Genomic DNA, 17,133 nt, shown 5'->3' with positions numbered 1-17,133 from the left:
TTATTTACGGTTATATGGCGTCGGACATATGGTTAAGAACTACACAGATATTGAGGGAGGAAACCCGCTGTCGCCACTTCATGGGCTACTCTTTTCGATTAGCAGCAAGGGATCTTTTATATGCACCAACCCATAGACAGGATAGCACATACTATGGCCTTTGATGTGCCAGTCGTGGTGCACTGGCTGGAGCGAAAAATATCCCAATGGGCCCACTGACGGGGATCGATCCCAAACCGACCGCGCATCAAGCGAGAGCTTAAAAAAAACCCCACTGGGCTACGTCTCGCCCTTACGGTTATCTGGCGTCAGAGTTATGACTTCGATTTGTTTCTGTACGATCTTATTAGCTAATAAGCAAGTATAAACTTGTCTCTTCGGATACATGTCAATTCGACAACCTCTCGAAAATCACGGTACGAAATATCGGGTGAGAGAATCACACTTTATGTAAGATGGCGTCTGACAGGTGTGTTTCTGTCACCAAGGATTGTGGGGTTTTGAATTGTCAAACAATGGTTGTTTTGTCAAATGTAATTCGTATTCTGACAGAACGTGTTAGCTTGTTTCACAGAACGAGATATAGTATTTACGGGACAAATCGCAAACTAATGACATAAAACGTTGTGGTAATTAGGAAATATCACTCCTATTTACACTTGTCATCAATATAACAAACAAATAAAATCTATTTCATTATTTTCTTTTATCTCACGTCCTTCTATTAGGCCTATACGATTTATTATTTCAGTTTAACTTGCGTATTCATGGATATACGGAACGTAAAAAACATGTCTGCTAATTTAAATGTCATCCGTGTACTACGTGATTTCTGTTTGTAATACGATGCCAGTTATTGATAGTTTTCTAGACTTGTAGTAAAGAAGCCATTTTAGCAAAGACTCGAACAATTAAAACTAATCAATTGTATTCTGAATAGCATTTGAAGGGCCAAAGCAGAATGCCATATGGGTAGGGACGGAAAATGGTCGAGTTACTCGAAAAATATATATCTTTGTAAGTGATGGTCATATAGGCTGAAACCTTTTCTGGGTTTCTTTGGGACATTTATGTATCATTTAGTATATATATGTTTTAGCATGAACATTTAGTGTGAATATTTTGCAGTAATTAGACCAAACTCCAACTTTCAGGTGTAGTTGAGCGCTTTCCCTACCTCTCTCTCTTCGTGCCATCAGGGTATGGCCCGCGTTTATTTCTTTTTTACCATCTCAGCATAGTTATTTTGCAGGTACATTGTATCATTTACCCATAGACCTACATGAAGAGTGGAACATGGCCAGATTCCTCTCAGGGTTGTTTACGTGTATATATTTATATATTTTTCAAATATCTTGTGGACTCGTGGGACAGATAACAGATATTTATCAAAGTAAGTATTGTCCTCCCCCCCCCCCCCTCCCTCTCTCTCTCTCTCTCTCTCTCTCTCTCTCTCTCTCTCTCTCTCTCTCTCTCTCTCTCTCTTTGTAAATAGAAAACTAAACTTTTAAAATACAAGTGATGAGATAAAACTTGTTTTTCATAATTCATGTTATATTAATATGAACGTTTAGGTTAATTAAAAAAATATCTGCATGCATACATGTGATTTCGTGAACCAAGCATCGGGCAATGGGCATGTATTTAAAATGGGACAATGATAATGAGTATTAGTAGATAGAATCCAGTTCGAGTTACATCAAATGTGAGGACGACCTGAAACACATTTTACATCCATTGGAATGTTAAATAAGAAAATGTTGCTGCGACTCTCGTAGGTTTTGAACATTAATCTCTCTCTAGCATAAATCTATATCCTAAACACAGAATACTCTAAAAAAAACACAAAAAGGTCTGCTGATCGAAAAAGCAGCAGGTTTCCTTTCTAATTACCTTTAACAATTTGTTCGATGCCACATAACCATAGTTAAAATGTGTTTAACACTTAATAAGTGCGTCATTAAATAAAACGTGAGTTGAATTGAAAAAAATTAAAAAAACATTTCATCTTCTTTTTTTTATAAAACTGACCGGACGTGGTGCTTCTCCTGACTCCAAAAAGGACTCCCCTGCGCGTGCTGTAACCTCACCGTGGTGCAGGGGTGTAACATTCTTTGAGAATGGCCAATACAGCACAAAATTTAAATTTTGAGTAAAAGTCAGTATCTATCTGTGATATTTGTATTTTTGCACAGTTCTTTACACTGTTTTTATTTAAATTTTGAATTCTTGTATTGATGTTGATCATCACTTACTGTTTTCATTTACCACAGTTTTGACACCCATTAGCCGATGTATTTTTCGTGCTGGGTTGTCGTTAAACATTCATTCATTCATTCCAAAAAGGACTGGACATGATACTATATTCTACTCCTGAATAGAGTTTGTTTGTTTTGTTTAACGACACCACTCGGGCACATTGATTAAATAATCATTGGCTATTGGATGTCACTGAACATTTGGTCATTCTGACACGTAGTCATCAGTGGAAACCTGCTACATTTTTCCTAATGCAGCAAGGGATCTTTTATATGCACCGTCCCACAGACAGGATAACACATACCACGGTCTTTGATATACCAGTCGTGGAGCACTGGCTGAAACGAAAAATAGCCCAATGGACCCACCGACGGGGATCGATCCCAACCTGAATAGAGATGCTGCTATATATCGCTTCCAATGGACATGGACATATCATACTAAGATACAGTATTACACGTTTTTCTAACAGATCAGACATATCATACTAAGATACAGTATTACACGTTTTTCTAACAGATCAGACGTATCATACTAAGATACAGTATTACACGTTTTTCTAACAGATCAGACGTATCATACTAAGATACAGTATTACACGTTTTTCTAACAGATCAGACGTATCATACTAAGATACAGTATTACACGTTTTTCTAACAGATCAGACGTATCATACTAAGATACAGTATTACACGTTTTTCTAACAGATCAGATCAGACGTATCATACTAAGATACAGTATTACGCGTTTTTCTAACAGATCAGACGTATCATACTAAGATACAGTATTACGCGTTTTTCTAACAGATCAGACGTATCATACTAAGATACAGTATTACGCGTTTTTCTAACAGATCAGACGTATCATACTAAGATACAGTATTACGCGTTTTTCTAACAGATCAGACGTATCATACTAAGATACAGTATTACGCGTTTTTCTAACAGATCAGATACAGTATCATACACGCGTTTTTCTAACAGATCAGACGTTCATACTAAGATACAGTATTTTTTCTAACAGATCAGACGTATCATACTAAGATACAGTATTACGCGTTTTTCTAACAGATCAGACGTATCATACTAAGATACAGTATTACAGATCAGACGTATCATACTAAGATACAGCATTAAACAGATCAGACGTATCATACTAAGATACAGTATTACGCGTTTTTCTAACAGATCAGACGTATCATACTAAGATACAGTATTACAACAGATCAGACGTTTTTACAGTATTACTAACAGATCAGACAGACGTATCATACTAAGATACAGTATTACGCGTTTTTCTAACAGATCAGACGTATCATACTAAGATACAGCATTACGCGTTTTTCTAACAGATCAGACGTATCATACTAAGATACAGCATTACACGTTTTTCTAACAGATCAGACGTATGATACTAAGATACAGCATTACACGTTTTTCTAACAGATCAGACGTATCATACTAAGATACAGCATTACACGTTTTTCTAACAGATCAGACGTATGATACTAAGATAGTATTACTAAGATACGTTTTTTTAACAGATCAGATCATACTAAGATACAGCATACTAAGATACAGTATTACACGTTTTTCTAACAGATCAGACATATCATACTAAGATACAGTATTACACGTTTTTTCTAACAGATCAGACATATCATACTAAGATACAGTATTACACGTTTTTTCTAACAGATCAGACGTATGATACTAAGATACAGTATTACACGTTTTTTTAACAGATCAGACTAACATTGCTGTTGGGAAGAAGGCCTTTCAGAGTTCTAGCCTGGGGCTGGCCGAGTCTGCACTGGACGGCAATCTGTCTACGGACTTCCTCCAGGGAACGTGTTCACACACCGCCTTCTATGACGACGGCATCCCATGGTGGTCTGTGGATTTGGGCGACGTCTACAACATCACCGAGATACGTTTAACCAACAGAGGAGACTGCTGTGGTATGTCATTACTAAATAATTTATAAATACTCTCTGTTTTGAAAAGTTAAAAAATAATTAATTAAGATCAGTCGATTTTTTAAAATTTTGTATTATTTTTTTTTAATTATTATTAAAATTTTAAACATTATCACCTCAAAAAAAATTTAAAAAAAATAATAATAATAATAATTACAATATTAACGATGGGGTGACAGTCTTGAACCATTGTCCTAATGTAATATATTATAGTAGTATATAATATTTTTGGTGGAACAAGGTTTCAGAGACTCCTATTGATTCTTTAACTCGTGAGCAGTTTTCAGAGAATGAATACTTGAAATATGATTTCCAGACAATCTCTATTTTAAATTGAAAATGGTAGACTTGAAATATATTATACTTTAAACAGGCAGTCGTCTGCAAAACTTCTTCATCTTCCTTGGCAACGACAGCAACGCAGATACTTCGCTCTGCGTGTACTATGGCGGAACAGTACCAGATGGCGCCACTATCAGCATCACCTGTACAAGGACGAGCGTGAGCAGGTTTATTAAGATCCAGCTGAACAGCAACCAGGCTCTGACTCTCTGTGAAGTACAGGTGTTCGTGGATTCCGGTGGGTAATATTTGAAATACAGGTGTTCGTGGATTCCGGTGGGTAATATGTGAAATACAGGTGTTCATGGATACCTGTGCTTCATTGTTTCAAGTTGTTGACACATGTCATTCTATGTTAAAAAACAATTTGTGTGTGGACAAATCATCTGCGTATTTTGTGAATTTAATGTAGACCCAGTGATACTGGTGCAGAAAGAATATTGGTTGAAACAGACAAATTAAATTTTACTTCTGGAAATTGAGATCGACCTATCTACTATGTAGGCCTATACCATAGATTACAAATTCATGTTTGTGCCACCCACCCACCCCCTCCTTCCCCTCTGCCACTATAGCATGCCCCCACCCTTTTTTTTTTTTACAGATCTATTAAGTAATGTCAAATGACCACCAATAAAGGTGAAACCCACATTAATTTCTGGCTTAGATTTCATTTTAATTTCGATTAAGTATAAAGATAAAATTCATCTTGCCCTCACCACTCTGTGAAGTCAATATATTAATTTTCTGTCCATATGTTATTTCGAAATTTGACATGTAAATGTAACATTCACTCACGGACTCTATAGACTGTCTTCCCCTGCGCGTGCTGTAACCTCACCGTGGTGCAGGGGTGTAACATTTTCTTTGAGAATGGCCAATACAGCACAAAATTGAAGTTTTGAGTAAAATTCAGTATCCGTAAAATTCTGTGATATTTGTGTTTTTGCACAGTTCTTTACACTGTTCTTTACACTGTTTTTGTTTAAACCTTGAATTTTTATATTGATGTTGATCATCACTTTATTTATTTGCATTACCATAGTTTGACACCCAATAGCCGATGTATTTTTCGTGCTGGGGTGTCGTTAAACATTCATTCATTCATTCATTCATTCATTCTATAGACTATCTTGGGGCGGCATGTAGCCCAGTGACAAGGCGCTCGCTCGATGCGTGGTCGGTGTGGGATCGATCCCCATCAGTGGGCCCATTGGGCTATTTCTCGTTCCAGCCAGTGCACCGCGACTGGTATATCAAAGGCCGTGGTATGTACTGCCTTGTCTGAGGGATGGTGCATATAAAAGATCCCTTGCTGCTAATCGAAAAGAGTAGCCCATGAAGTGACGACAGCGGGTTTCCTCTCTCAATATCTGTGTGATCCTTGACAATATGTATGACGCCATATAACCGTAAATAAAATGTATTGAGTGCGTCGTTAAATAAAACATTTCTTTCTACAGACTATCTTGGACGAAAGAACTGACATTTTCCAAACTTACGCTAAAACGGCGTGCTCTGAACATGCACGTTAAATCGTTTCCTCATCCTCCTCTGTATCAATAAATTTGTTTTGATTTACATGACAGTTTAATTTTTCATCAACACTATTTCAGTAAATGTTATCATGGGTCGAAATTGGTTAAAGTTCCTACCGGATATTCATGTCATGTCATGTCATGTCATAGGGTTTTACGTGCACATTCAGAACAAGCTGTTGTAGCGCACGCCTGTCGTGGTCACAAGAGTCGGCCTTGGCCGGTTCCTCCGTCCATGACAGGAAAGGTGGGGGAGGGGAGAGGAGGGACCGCCTGCACTGGCAGGTGCAAGGGAGCACCTGCAGCTCGATCAAGCAGGCGGGTGGGGGTGGTGGGGGTGCTATGGAATTTGAATGGAGCAGTTAAATGCCAAAGAGAAAAGGGTGCGCAATTTTGATCGAGGGAATTTGGCGCAATTTTGAACGGTCGGTCGAAAGGTAACTGGCCGAGCTAATATAGGTTTTGATATTAGTGAATCGAGAGTAGCTCGTTAATTTTAGACCTCTACGATGCTGTGGTGTCTCCCTAGGTTGCCCATAGGGCCCTTATAAAGGGCCTGACCGCTTCTGGTCGAGGCATCTCCAAGTACCAAGTTATTACCAGCAGCAAGTATTGGGGGTTTGGGTGGGTGAAGCCGATATCTGGATATTCGGTCCAACAAACTACACATTCTGCTGGACCGAATCAAAACCTTCTGGATCAAATATTATCATAAAGTATAAACGCAAAATACTTGCCAGTTCGACTGAATGGCTGACAAAATTATCTCCCGTGCCGTAGTGACGATTACCGGCAAAACCCAGTCGGGACGATAATATTTCGACAACTGATGTTTTGGGGTTTTTTTCTCCTACAGAACTAAACAACGTAGGGAAGGTTAGCTGTCTAGATTTTGATCCTCCTGGCCCGTGGTGATAATGACCGGCGAAAACCAGTCGGGACGGCAATATTTCGACTACTGGTATTTTTTGTTTTGTTTTTCTCCAACAGAAGCAAACAACGTAGCCTTGGGGAAGTCAGCTTCCCAGAGTTCGATGCTCGGCGCCGCGGGGCTGGCGGTGAACAACAGCACAGACACGGCATACACTCACGGGTCGTGCTCCCACACCGATGTCAACTCACGGGAGCCTCCCTGGTGGACGGTCGACTTGGGCCACCTGTACAGGATCTCTTTGATCAAAATAACAAACATCGGAGACTATCGAGGTAAGTTCCTGGAAAAGAAATAGATAATTATTAATTAATTAATTAATTAATTACACGACTGAAGATTATGCAACTTTTTCCTCACATGAGTAGGCCTACTATAGCCGTGTCAAATACGTGTTTAGAAACGACACCGGTTCGTAAATGTAGGCATAATACATCTTTCTTCTTGTTTTATATATTCATTTAATATGTCAGTCGTGGAGCACAAATTGGAACTTTGAATAATCGAATGGATTCACCACCGAGAGGTCGACCCGGCAACCTATTGCACCTCAAAAAGGGCTCAATAACCTCTCCCCACATATTGTTCGTTTGTGGTCGGACATAATACATCTACATAGATGAGGTGGTCATGTCTGTGTGATGGTGTATATAAAGATCCTTTGCTACTAGTGGAAAAATGTAGTAGGGTTTCTCTCTAAGACTATATGTGAAAATTACCAAATGTTTGACGTCCAATAGCCGACGATTAATAAATCATTGTGCTCTAGTCATGTGGTGTTGATACTATGCTTTTTACTTCTGTAGGACAAGCACTAAAGGACTTCGATGTTTTACTTACCGACTACGCCAATACAACCACATCGTTGTGCATGCATTACTATGGCTTAATAAGTGAGGGAGCTACAGTGAATGTCGTCTGCAACCAGTCCAATGAGGGAAGATACGTGACCATCAGACTTACCAACAACGATATGCTGAGTCTTTGCGAAGTGCAGGTGTATGGTACACAGGGTAAGACTCATTGAAGACAAACTTTAAAAATCGTCCATTTGGTACATTATATATATATATATATATATATATATATATATATATATATATATATATATATACTCTGTCAAAAAAGAAACGCATAGGTGATAGGGAAAGAAGAAAAGTGTTTGATTTTACCAAATATCGTTTTTGCTTACAATGTTGCTGAATGACCATGTTTGTTAATGTTCCTGGGATGTGACAGCATGCCAAAATGCACCCTAAAACAAATTTAACGCACGTTGTGCGACAATTGCAGGAAATCGGCGTGAAATGGTCAGATTTTGGGGAATGCACGTGAAACTCGGGGAAAAGATTGGGATAGTGATGGGAATTTAAAGTTCACAGATTCGGTGGAGGGAGTGTCATGATGTGATGAGCCATCTCATAACACCGGCAAAAGTGAACTTGTGTTCGTACAAGGCAACCTGACAGCTGTACGCTACCGGGATAAAATTGTTCGCTGTCACACGCTTCCCATTTTGGATCGATAGAGAGAACTCTTTCAGCAGGACAATGCCAGGCCGCATACGGCACGTGTAACAATGGATTTCCTACAGAATGAGAACATTAATGTGCTGCCATGGCCATCAAGATCGCCAGATCACAACCCCATTGAACATCTATGGAACGAACTGGACAGACGTGTACCTCAGCGTGACCCGGAGCCTCAGATGCTTCCGCAACTGTCACATGCACATCAGGAAGAATGGGCTAGAATTCCACGTGCCCGGATTCAGAGACTCATTCAGTCTGAATAGGCGTAACTTCGGACTTTGGTAACTTCGGCCTGGTAACTTCGGACCCGAGTAATCTCGGCCCCAGGTAATCTCGGACCCCATCGGCTTAGTTAAGTGGAATTCCGATGACATTTTTCTACTGGTCTCGACGGCGCAGTGCCTAAGCAAACGTCGGTCTTACAAGGATGACAGGTACAGGGTTTGCATCCCGGTACCGGCTCCAGCCCAGAGTGAGTTCTTAAGGGCACAACGGGTAAGGCCACTACACCCTCCTTTTTTTCTCATTAACACTCTCAATAACATATATCTATTAACAATTAACCACTGAGGTGTGTGCCATAACAAGTGTGCTTGAACCTTAATTGAATATAAGCACGAACATAGTTGAAATGAAATACGTTTTTTCATTTTATGGCATATGCAGTTCAAACGTTCATTTCAATACGCATATTTCTCCAAAAGTATGGGATATATACCCAGTTGTACATATATTTTATTTCTAGTAAATAAAACAAGAAGTTTCAATTTCATATATATCTTTATTTTCTAAACATTTTAAAATATTTTGTTAAGACAGTTTTTACCAGTTGTATTTAAAATCCAGTTTAATAGTACATACTCTAGATATATCTGAGGGACAATTATCATCATACTTTACGCGTCGTGAATATAAAATATATACTAACCAACTACTAGTGTGTGTGGTGTGTGTGTGTGTGTGTGTGTGTGTGTGTGTGTGTGTGTATCTATATATATCTATATCTATATGCTTACATCAATAAACTAAAACAATTTGTGATAACATCAAATATTATATAAACGATTAAGCACTATTTTAATTAATCAGTAATCTAGGCATACAGTTTCTAAAAGTAAACTGAAAGGTCACAGATGTCAGAGAATTGTAGACCACGTCTCATTCTACCGAACGGGTCCATTTAATTTGGAACATGAACGTAGAAGCTGCAGCGCACTACGTGAGCCTGCCACATATTCTCCCCAGTACTTAAAGATTTTTCTTTGAAGATCCCGGTATTTTTTTTCTTGGTGACGTTTCAGTTTTGACTCGCTCACCAATCAAACTTGCAAGGGTACCAAGCAGGGTAATCAGCATATAAAATGGCATATGTGGGCGACCACGTTTATTTAGTCTGTTGTGCCACCCTTCAACATCATTATTTGTACGGATACCGAGTCCGTAGACGCTCCAAGATGATGGTGGCCAAACAGCGCTCGTGATCCAGGTATTGCCGACATATTCAAACAGGGACCGGCCTCGGTGGCGTCGTGGTAGGCCATCGATCTACAGGCTGGTAGGTACTGGGTTCGGATCCCAGTCGAGGCATGGGATTTTTAATCCAGATACCGACTCCAAACCCTGAGTGAGTGCTCCGCAAGGCTCAATGGGTAGGTGTAAACCACTTGCACCGACCAGTGATCCATAACTGGTTCAACAAAGGCCATGGTTTGTGCTATCCTGCCTGTGGGAAGATCCCTTGCTGCTAATCGGAAGAGTAGCCCATGTAGTGACGACAGCGGGTTTCCTCTTAAAATCTATGTGGTCCTTAACCATATGTCTGACGCCATATAACCGTAAATAAAATGTGTTGAGTGCGTCGTTAAATAAAACATTTCTTTCTTTCTTTATTCAAACAGGGCTTTTAAATTACAGTTCACATACACTAAATGGCCTCTCAATGCATTTTCACCAATGGCTAAATTCGGATTGTTTGATAGGTATTAAAATGCTTATATGCCAAGGATTCAAACATGCTTAATGTGGACATAACATATGATTAAAATCAGGAACACCTACCAAATCAAACCATATTAAGAAGGGGACGGGGTATGAGCAGAATAAATGTTTAAAAGTTAATAAACAAAATATACATAACAAAATGTACAATGAATATATAATAATGTTTAATTAAATAAAAAGACTCATCTTAAAATAATAATATCAGGTTATTTAACAACAAAGTTTCGTTTGCGTATAACCCAGATATAAGTTGCGTTCATTAATACGGAGGCCGAGATTACCGGTCCGAAATTACCTGGGGCCGAGATTACTCGGGTCCGAAGGTACTAGGCCGAAGTTACCAAAGTCCGAAGTTACCACGTTCCATTCAGTCTATGTCAAGGAGATGTCGCGCAGTGATTGCTGCTGCTGATACTGATTTCAGCGCCCTCGTGCGACGCTGTTTGGTGACGAAAACACCTCCACTGCCGTCAGTCCATAGCAGGAACATTGTCACATACTCATGTCAAATTTGACTGTGATACGATCACAAATAACAAAATTATGCCACTTTCTATTAAAGAGACAATTCCATGAATATTTCGCCTATGCGTTTCTTTTTTGACATCTAGTATACATTGTATATAACAAGAATAAAGTAAAATCAGTTGTCGATTGAGCGTCCTTTTCATTCACAAATCTCGGCGGGCAGGATGTTTTTACTTCTATTTCTCGGGTAAAGTAGAATATATTAACTTAGACAAGAACTTCACTACAGAAAGACTTTCTTCAATATTTTATTTTGGTAAATGGTTTTGAGAGGAAATATTTGAGCAATTTTCTTCAGTGCTCTTTAAAGGAGACCGGACACCAAAAGACATGTAGTGTGTAATGGATTAAGTTAGCGTCAAAGACCGCATTACTCTAACGCCCGGCTCTCTGCGAGGCACCGGTCAGCTGCGCGTCTTAGGTTTGGGGTAAAAACAGAAGTGGGCGGGATTATGCATAGATCTGAACGAAAGCGAGGCAATACGTCATCGGTGAGAGTTACCAAGCAATACCGGTACACGTGTTGATTCATTGGTTGTGCCTTTTAGTCGCCTTTTCTTTTCTTTTTTGGTCTCCAGGTTTATGGAAATTTAATTTACAAGATAATTAGTGTTATTATTTACTGTCGACGTTGGTTAACTGCGCAGTGTTTAACTGCAACAGTAACAGCAATGCATCCCAAGAAACGGCCAACATCATGGTTTCGATTTCCAAAAAAACGAAAGTTGTTTTAAAGCCGCACATCCTAGTTCCATCCAGCGAAAATAAATTATAATTTGGTTAATCTACAAACCTGTAACACACTTAGATCACGTTTTTATCAAATGGAGTGAAAAAGCAGGTTTTATATCGATAAATACCATGTATCCCCATGTCCCAATTGCTTGAAATAATTTTGAAAGTTTGTATTCTGATGTCACCGGTAGATGTCGCTCGAAGCACAACAATGCCTACGTCACGACAAATTTCACAGACTTGGGGTGCGTTCGTTTCACCTCTCCTGGACATGTTCCAACTGTTCTGTCCTGGTTGTATCCCCTCTCCCGATATCGTAAGACTTAGCAAAATTATTGGTTTTAAAGGTTTGTAATGTTTGTATTGAGACACTTACTTGTCTGAACTTTATTGTTACTGAAAATGTTCACGAACTGTGAAGAAAAATCTCACAAATGAACAACAACAAATCGGATGTTGGTTGCGCGAACCGTGCACGAGAAAACAAACCGAACCAAAATGATAACGGTCACGTGATATACCAACGTCTGTGACATTGAAATGGAAATATTCTCTCTAAAAATAGATTGGACCTCGCTTGCTTAACGGTTTTTTCTCGACAGCACGTCTTGTGAAAAAATGCAAAAAAATGCATTTCGTGGTTTTACAAACATCAGGATTACCAAAAAGCACTTCATGTGAATGGAATGTGTATTCTAAATAATAAAATGTAAGTAAAGTGCAATTTTATTTGTGAAAAATGGGGTTTAATAGTGAAAAACAACGCCGTAATGGTTAACAACTAGCCGTAACTAGGGTGTGTCACTTTAAAACATGGACGCATTATTGTCGTCGAACGGGCTTTACACCAACTAAATACAGCAGGTTATGGTACATTTACAATGCGAAAATTAAAACAAGTATGTACTTAAGATATACATTACATAAAGGTATTGCAATTTGTTCACATACAAATATTTAAACTTCACATTTATTTACCTATAATTATCAAATTAATTTTTACCGATAGCCCATAACGACTCCATACTAATTAATGTCTCTTGATCTAGTTGGTTTGTTAACCTCATAACAAAACACCTTCAAAACGTGAATTATTACGTGAGTTAACAATGTTTATCGTCAGTTCAGTATATTGTCATTAAAATTAAAATGCTAACACTTTGGCAGGAACAACATATGTATTCTGGCCAGAAGGAATGATGGTTAATTAGTTTTAAAGCTAATGTCGATTATTAAAGCATAATAAAATTGTACTTTTCAATGCTTTCTGTATGTCATATTAAAAATACTCTACACCAAATAATTGTTTTAATACCTACCCTGGGTTTCTGCCAGAGGGTGCGGAGGGTAAACTTACATGTATGTACTAAGAAATCTCAGAAATTAATGTATATATATAATGTTTTATTTTTTCGATAACATAACATAATTGCTGTTTAAAATTTTTAAAAGTGCGTGAAATAAAATGTTCAATAATATAAAAAAAACAATTCAAACCAATAACCACCCAATATACTCCTTTGAATATATTTAGTTTTTACAGGCCCGTAGGAACGACTTTGGGAGGTGGGGCACTGACGGACCGGGTATAAACTCTACATCAGATTTTGGTTACAATGGCAAAAATTAATGTGATAAAAAAAGCTCACAATTGGGGGGGGGGGGGGGGGGGGGGGCACCCACCCCCCCCCCTGTTCCTACGGGCCTGTTTTATTACGTACCCTCAACTTATTTTCTGGCAGAAAACCTGGTACCTTTGGCAGAGGTTGAAACAATTGGTCGTCTAATTTTCGACTGTTACCATAAAATAATATAATTAATCACTTTTGGCATCTAGCAATTTAAACCAAAATTAACAATAGTTACCACATGGAATAAGCATCATATATTATTTTGTTTTACCTGTAATATATTTTACCTGTAATATATTTTCATCAGGACTTCCTTCTTCCTCCATGAATGATTAAAGAAAATAACACTGGATATATTGTAATTATTTTTATTTTATTTCAATACATAACAAACGTGTTTTATGTCAGTATGTGGAGCAAATTACCTGAAACAGTTGGTTTGAAATCATGATTACAAAATCCTAAAGATAAAAGGAACTGGTTCCTAACCTCACCCTCTACATAGTATCTACATTTGTATAGGCCTGTAGGAACGATATTTGAAGTGGGGGGAGTGGGGAGGGGGAATACAGTCTCTAGTGAGGGATGCAAACTAGATTTTTATCTTTATATCATCTTTATTTATGCAAAGTAGTGAAAACTTAAAACATACATTATCATCCTAAGAGTGTGTGGTGGTGAACAAGCCCCTAGGCCCACCCCTCCCCAGTTCCTACGGGTCTGTTGTATTTTATATTAATAAATGCAAAGACTACATAATAATATTGTCGATAAGACATATTAGTTGTAAAGTGATTGTCATTATGTGGCAACAGTATAATATTTTCCAACATTTCTGTGTTTCTGTACCCGGCTGTTCTTGAACAGTGATTTTGGCCATAGCAGTGGGTCCCAAAATAAGAATACATAGTAAAAATCTTGGATGGGGATTCTCACATTTAAAAAAACCAATATTCAATTTTCTAATAATGAGAAGGAACAGAAACAAACGTAAAGGTTAAACAGTTATCTAAAAGCGTTATAAAACTTGATTAGAATATGCTCAAAACGTCAAATGGTCAGGTTCTGAATTGATACAGAAAATGTTCAGTATCTTACTTTTGTGATTTTTTTTTCTTTTTTAAATTCTAGTTGATCTGCCGAAAATAATTCTGAGAATGAAGCCAATAGGTAACAGCACAGAGAGAAATGAAACTGCACCTGACATCACATCAGTTCCTTCTTATAACTCCACAGTAGTTGCTAACGAGTCCAGCATGTGCATGTGCCCGTGCTACACGTGGGTTCGCGAACAGCCGTCTGCCATTGAACTTCAGCGTATTCTTGATATGATACGAAACCTGTTGCTGGTGCGACGAAACGAGACGTCCAAGTTCCGTCGCAATCGGGTTTCAGCTACAGACGAGAGAGTTTCCGCAAGAAGAATTGGTTTCCTTGGCATCTTCGTCTTCTCTGCAATAGTATTTCTCATAGTCCTTTCAGATTTTATATCGCTCTTTCAAACGTTCTGCCCGACATCGGAAAAACGAGAACGGTAATCATGCAGACAAGCGTGGATGCTAAGAGAGAACTCTAGCATAACTGGAAAAACTGACATAATGTTTAATAAAACTAACAGGCAGAATCCAGGCATGTGCTACGGGCCCCGCATTTCTGGGGGCCTCGCGGTGATGTGTACATTTATTTTTTCCCAGATAATTTTTACCCTCTCCCCGAGGGGATTGCAAAATATATATTCTGGGAAGGGGTCTTGGCTGTTATTTGTGCTACAGGGCCCGCGGATCCTTAAATCTGCTCTGGCAGAATCATATTCAACAAATGCAACGACAACAGTGATGAGGCTAAATATCATATCACGCCTTTCAGGCGCGTGTACAGACAGTTTAGCAGGGAGGGGTCTAGATTGTGACGACCGGACTTTATAGAGGGTCGAGCCATGATCTCCCAGAAAACAACATTATGAAAAAACAAAGATTGTTGAGCAGGGAGGGGTTTTAAGCCCCGAAACTCTTCCCCTGCACACACACCTGCCTTTCGTTATGGTTCAGTTGCTTTCCTCGATATAGCTTGACGTGTTGTATTGTGTATGATTAATATGAATGCCTAATAAACACTGAAAACCAGCCATTAATTGATACGTTTGTAATTTCACTTAATTTATTTCAAATTATTTTTGTGCTTATAATATATCCATATAAGGTTCAAGCACGCTGTCCTGGGCACACACCTCAGCTATCTAGGCTGTCTGTCCAGGACAGTGGGTTAGTGGTTAGTTGTTCTTGATAGAGAAGTCGGTGTAGTGGTCTTACACCTACCCATTGAGTCGTTAAAACTCATTCTGAGTGAGCCAGTACCAAGCTGCGAACCCAGTGCCTACCAGCCTTATGTCCGATGGCTTAGGCCAAACCACTACACCACCGAGGCCGGTTGTAAGTTCAATATTGGCTCCAAGAGGCTTGTTATGCAATGAACATTTGACAATGAATATGATAAAGAAACATCACAACAGCATAGGAAAAAAGTAAAGTTTGTTTTATTTAACGACGCCACTAGAGCACATTGATTTTTTATCTTATCATCGGCTATTGGACGTCAAACATATGGTCATTTTGACACTATTTTTTAGAGGAAACCCGCTATCGCCACATAGGCTACTCTTTTACGACAGGCAGCAAGGGATCTTTTATTTGCGCTTCCCACAGGCAGGATAGCACAAACCATGGAATTTGTTGAACCAGTTGTGGATCACTGGTCGGTGCAAGTGGTTTACACCTACCCATTGAGCCTTGTGGAGCACTCAGAGTTTGGAGTCGGTATTTGGATTAAAAATCACATGCCTCGACTGGGATCCGAATCCAGTACCTACCAGTCTGTAGACCGATGGCCTAACCACGACGCCACCGAGGCCGGTAACAGCATAGGAAGTATTTAACATATTCCTGATAGATGACCTACAGCCGACGGGCCATATGAATCGGAGGTGGATCAAGAAGTTTGCAATGGGAGAGGGGGGGGGGGGAGGGGGGGGGGGGGGGGGGGGGGGGGGGGGGGGGGGAGAGACAATTTTAAAACGGGCAATTTTTCCGCAGACAAATGAGCCGAGCTCCTAAACGGAGTGACATCAGGTCTGAGTTCAGCCAAACCGAGCAGAAAACCAGAAAATAGACTGGTTTATGCCCTTCACGGTAAACCAAATTACCACGTTGGGAGCCAATCAAACATTTCGCGAACGTTAGCAAAACGTTTGCTGGCTGAAATTCAGCATAAACTAGTCTAGTTGACGTTTTTCTGCTCGGTCTGGCTGAACGCGCCCTGATGTTCGTTATGAGGGCATGCTATCAGAACGCGTTTTTAGGACAGTTTAGTGTTGTATATTCTGGATGATGAATTTAAAAAGTCATTAAAAAAGACAATTGAAATTAGGGGGGGGGGGGGGGAGGAGGTGTCACGGGACTCTTATGACCTCCCTGGATCCGCCAATATGACTAATCGGTGCAGTATGTTTCAAATCCTGCAATTAAAGGCATACTGTCACAGACCACGGTCCTATTTAATGGTCTAACAGAGTATTACCTGAACAAAAATAATTTGATTTGTCCCTAAATGTACTTTATTCAACCATCTTCATAACCACCATATTCCATTTATTAATGACATT

General features: G+C 39.2%; 1 protein-coding gene across 1 annotated transcript; it reads left to right on the top strand.

Annotated features, from left to right (window-relative positions):
* The first annotated feature begins 385 nt into the window (after positions 1-385).
* Positions 386-15,598, top strand: LOC121383780. The gene is made up of 6 exons (XM_041513877.1): positions 386-416; positions 4,004-4,219; positions 4,611-4,817; positions 7,108-7,323; positions 7,855-8,061; positions 14,607-15,598. The coding sequence occupies exons 1-6, from the start codon at positions 386-388 to the stop codon at positions 15,011-15,013; spliced, it is 1,284 nt and encodes a 427-aa protein (XP_041369811.1). The 3' UTR covers positions 15,014-15,598.
* The last annotated feature ends 1,535 nt before the right edge of the window (positions 15,599-17,133 follow it).

The sequence above is a fragment of the Gigantopelta aegis genome, chromosome 10, assembly GCF_016097555.1.
Source record: "Gigantopelta aegis isolate Gae_Host chromosome 10, Gae_host_genome, whole genome shotgun sequence".
In the NCBI taxonomy this organism is placed as follows: domain Eukaryota; kingdom Metazoa; phylum Mollusca; class Gastropoda; order Neomphalida; family Peltospiridae; genus Gigantopelta; species Gigantopelta aegis.
The sequence above is the reverse complement of the archived record's forward strand: the minus strand, read 5'-3'. Positions and strand labels throughout refer to the sequence as shown.

Excerpts from the sequence above, each read along its gene's own strand:
- LOC121383780 (XM_041513877.1), top strand. The coding sequence starts at position 386 with ATGTCAATTCGACAACCTCTCGAAAATCACG. Across the intron at positions 4,818-7,107 it reads ACAGGTGTTCGTGGATTCCG|AAGCAAACAACGTAGCCTTG; the intron begins GTGGGTAATATT and ends TTTCTCCAACAG. Across the intron at positions 7,324-7,854 it reads AAACATCGGAGACTATCGAG|GACAAGCACTAAAGGACTTC; the intron begins GTAAGTTCCTGG and ends TTACTTCTGTAG.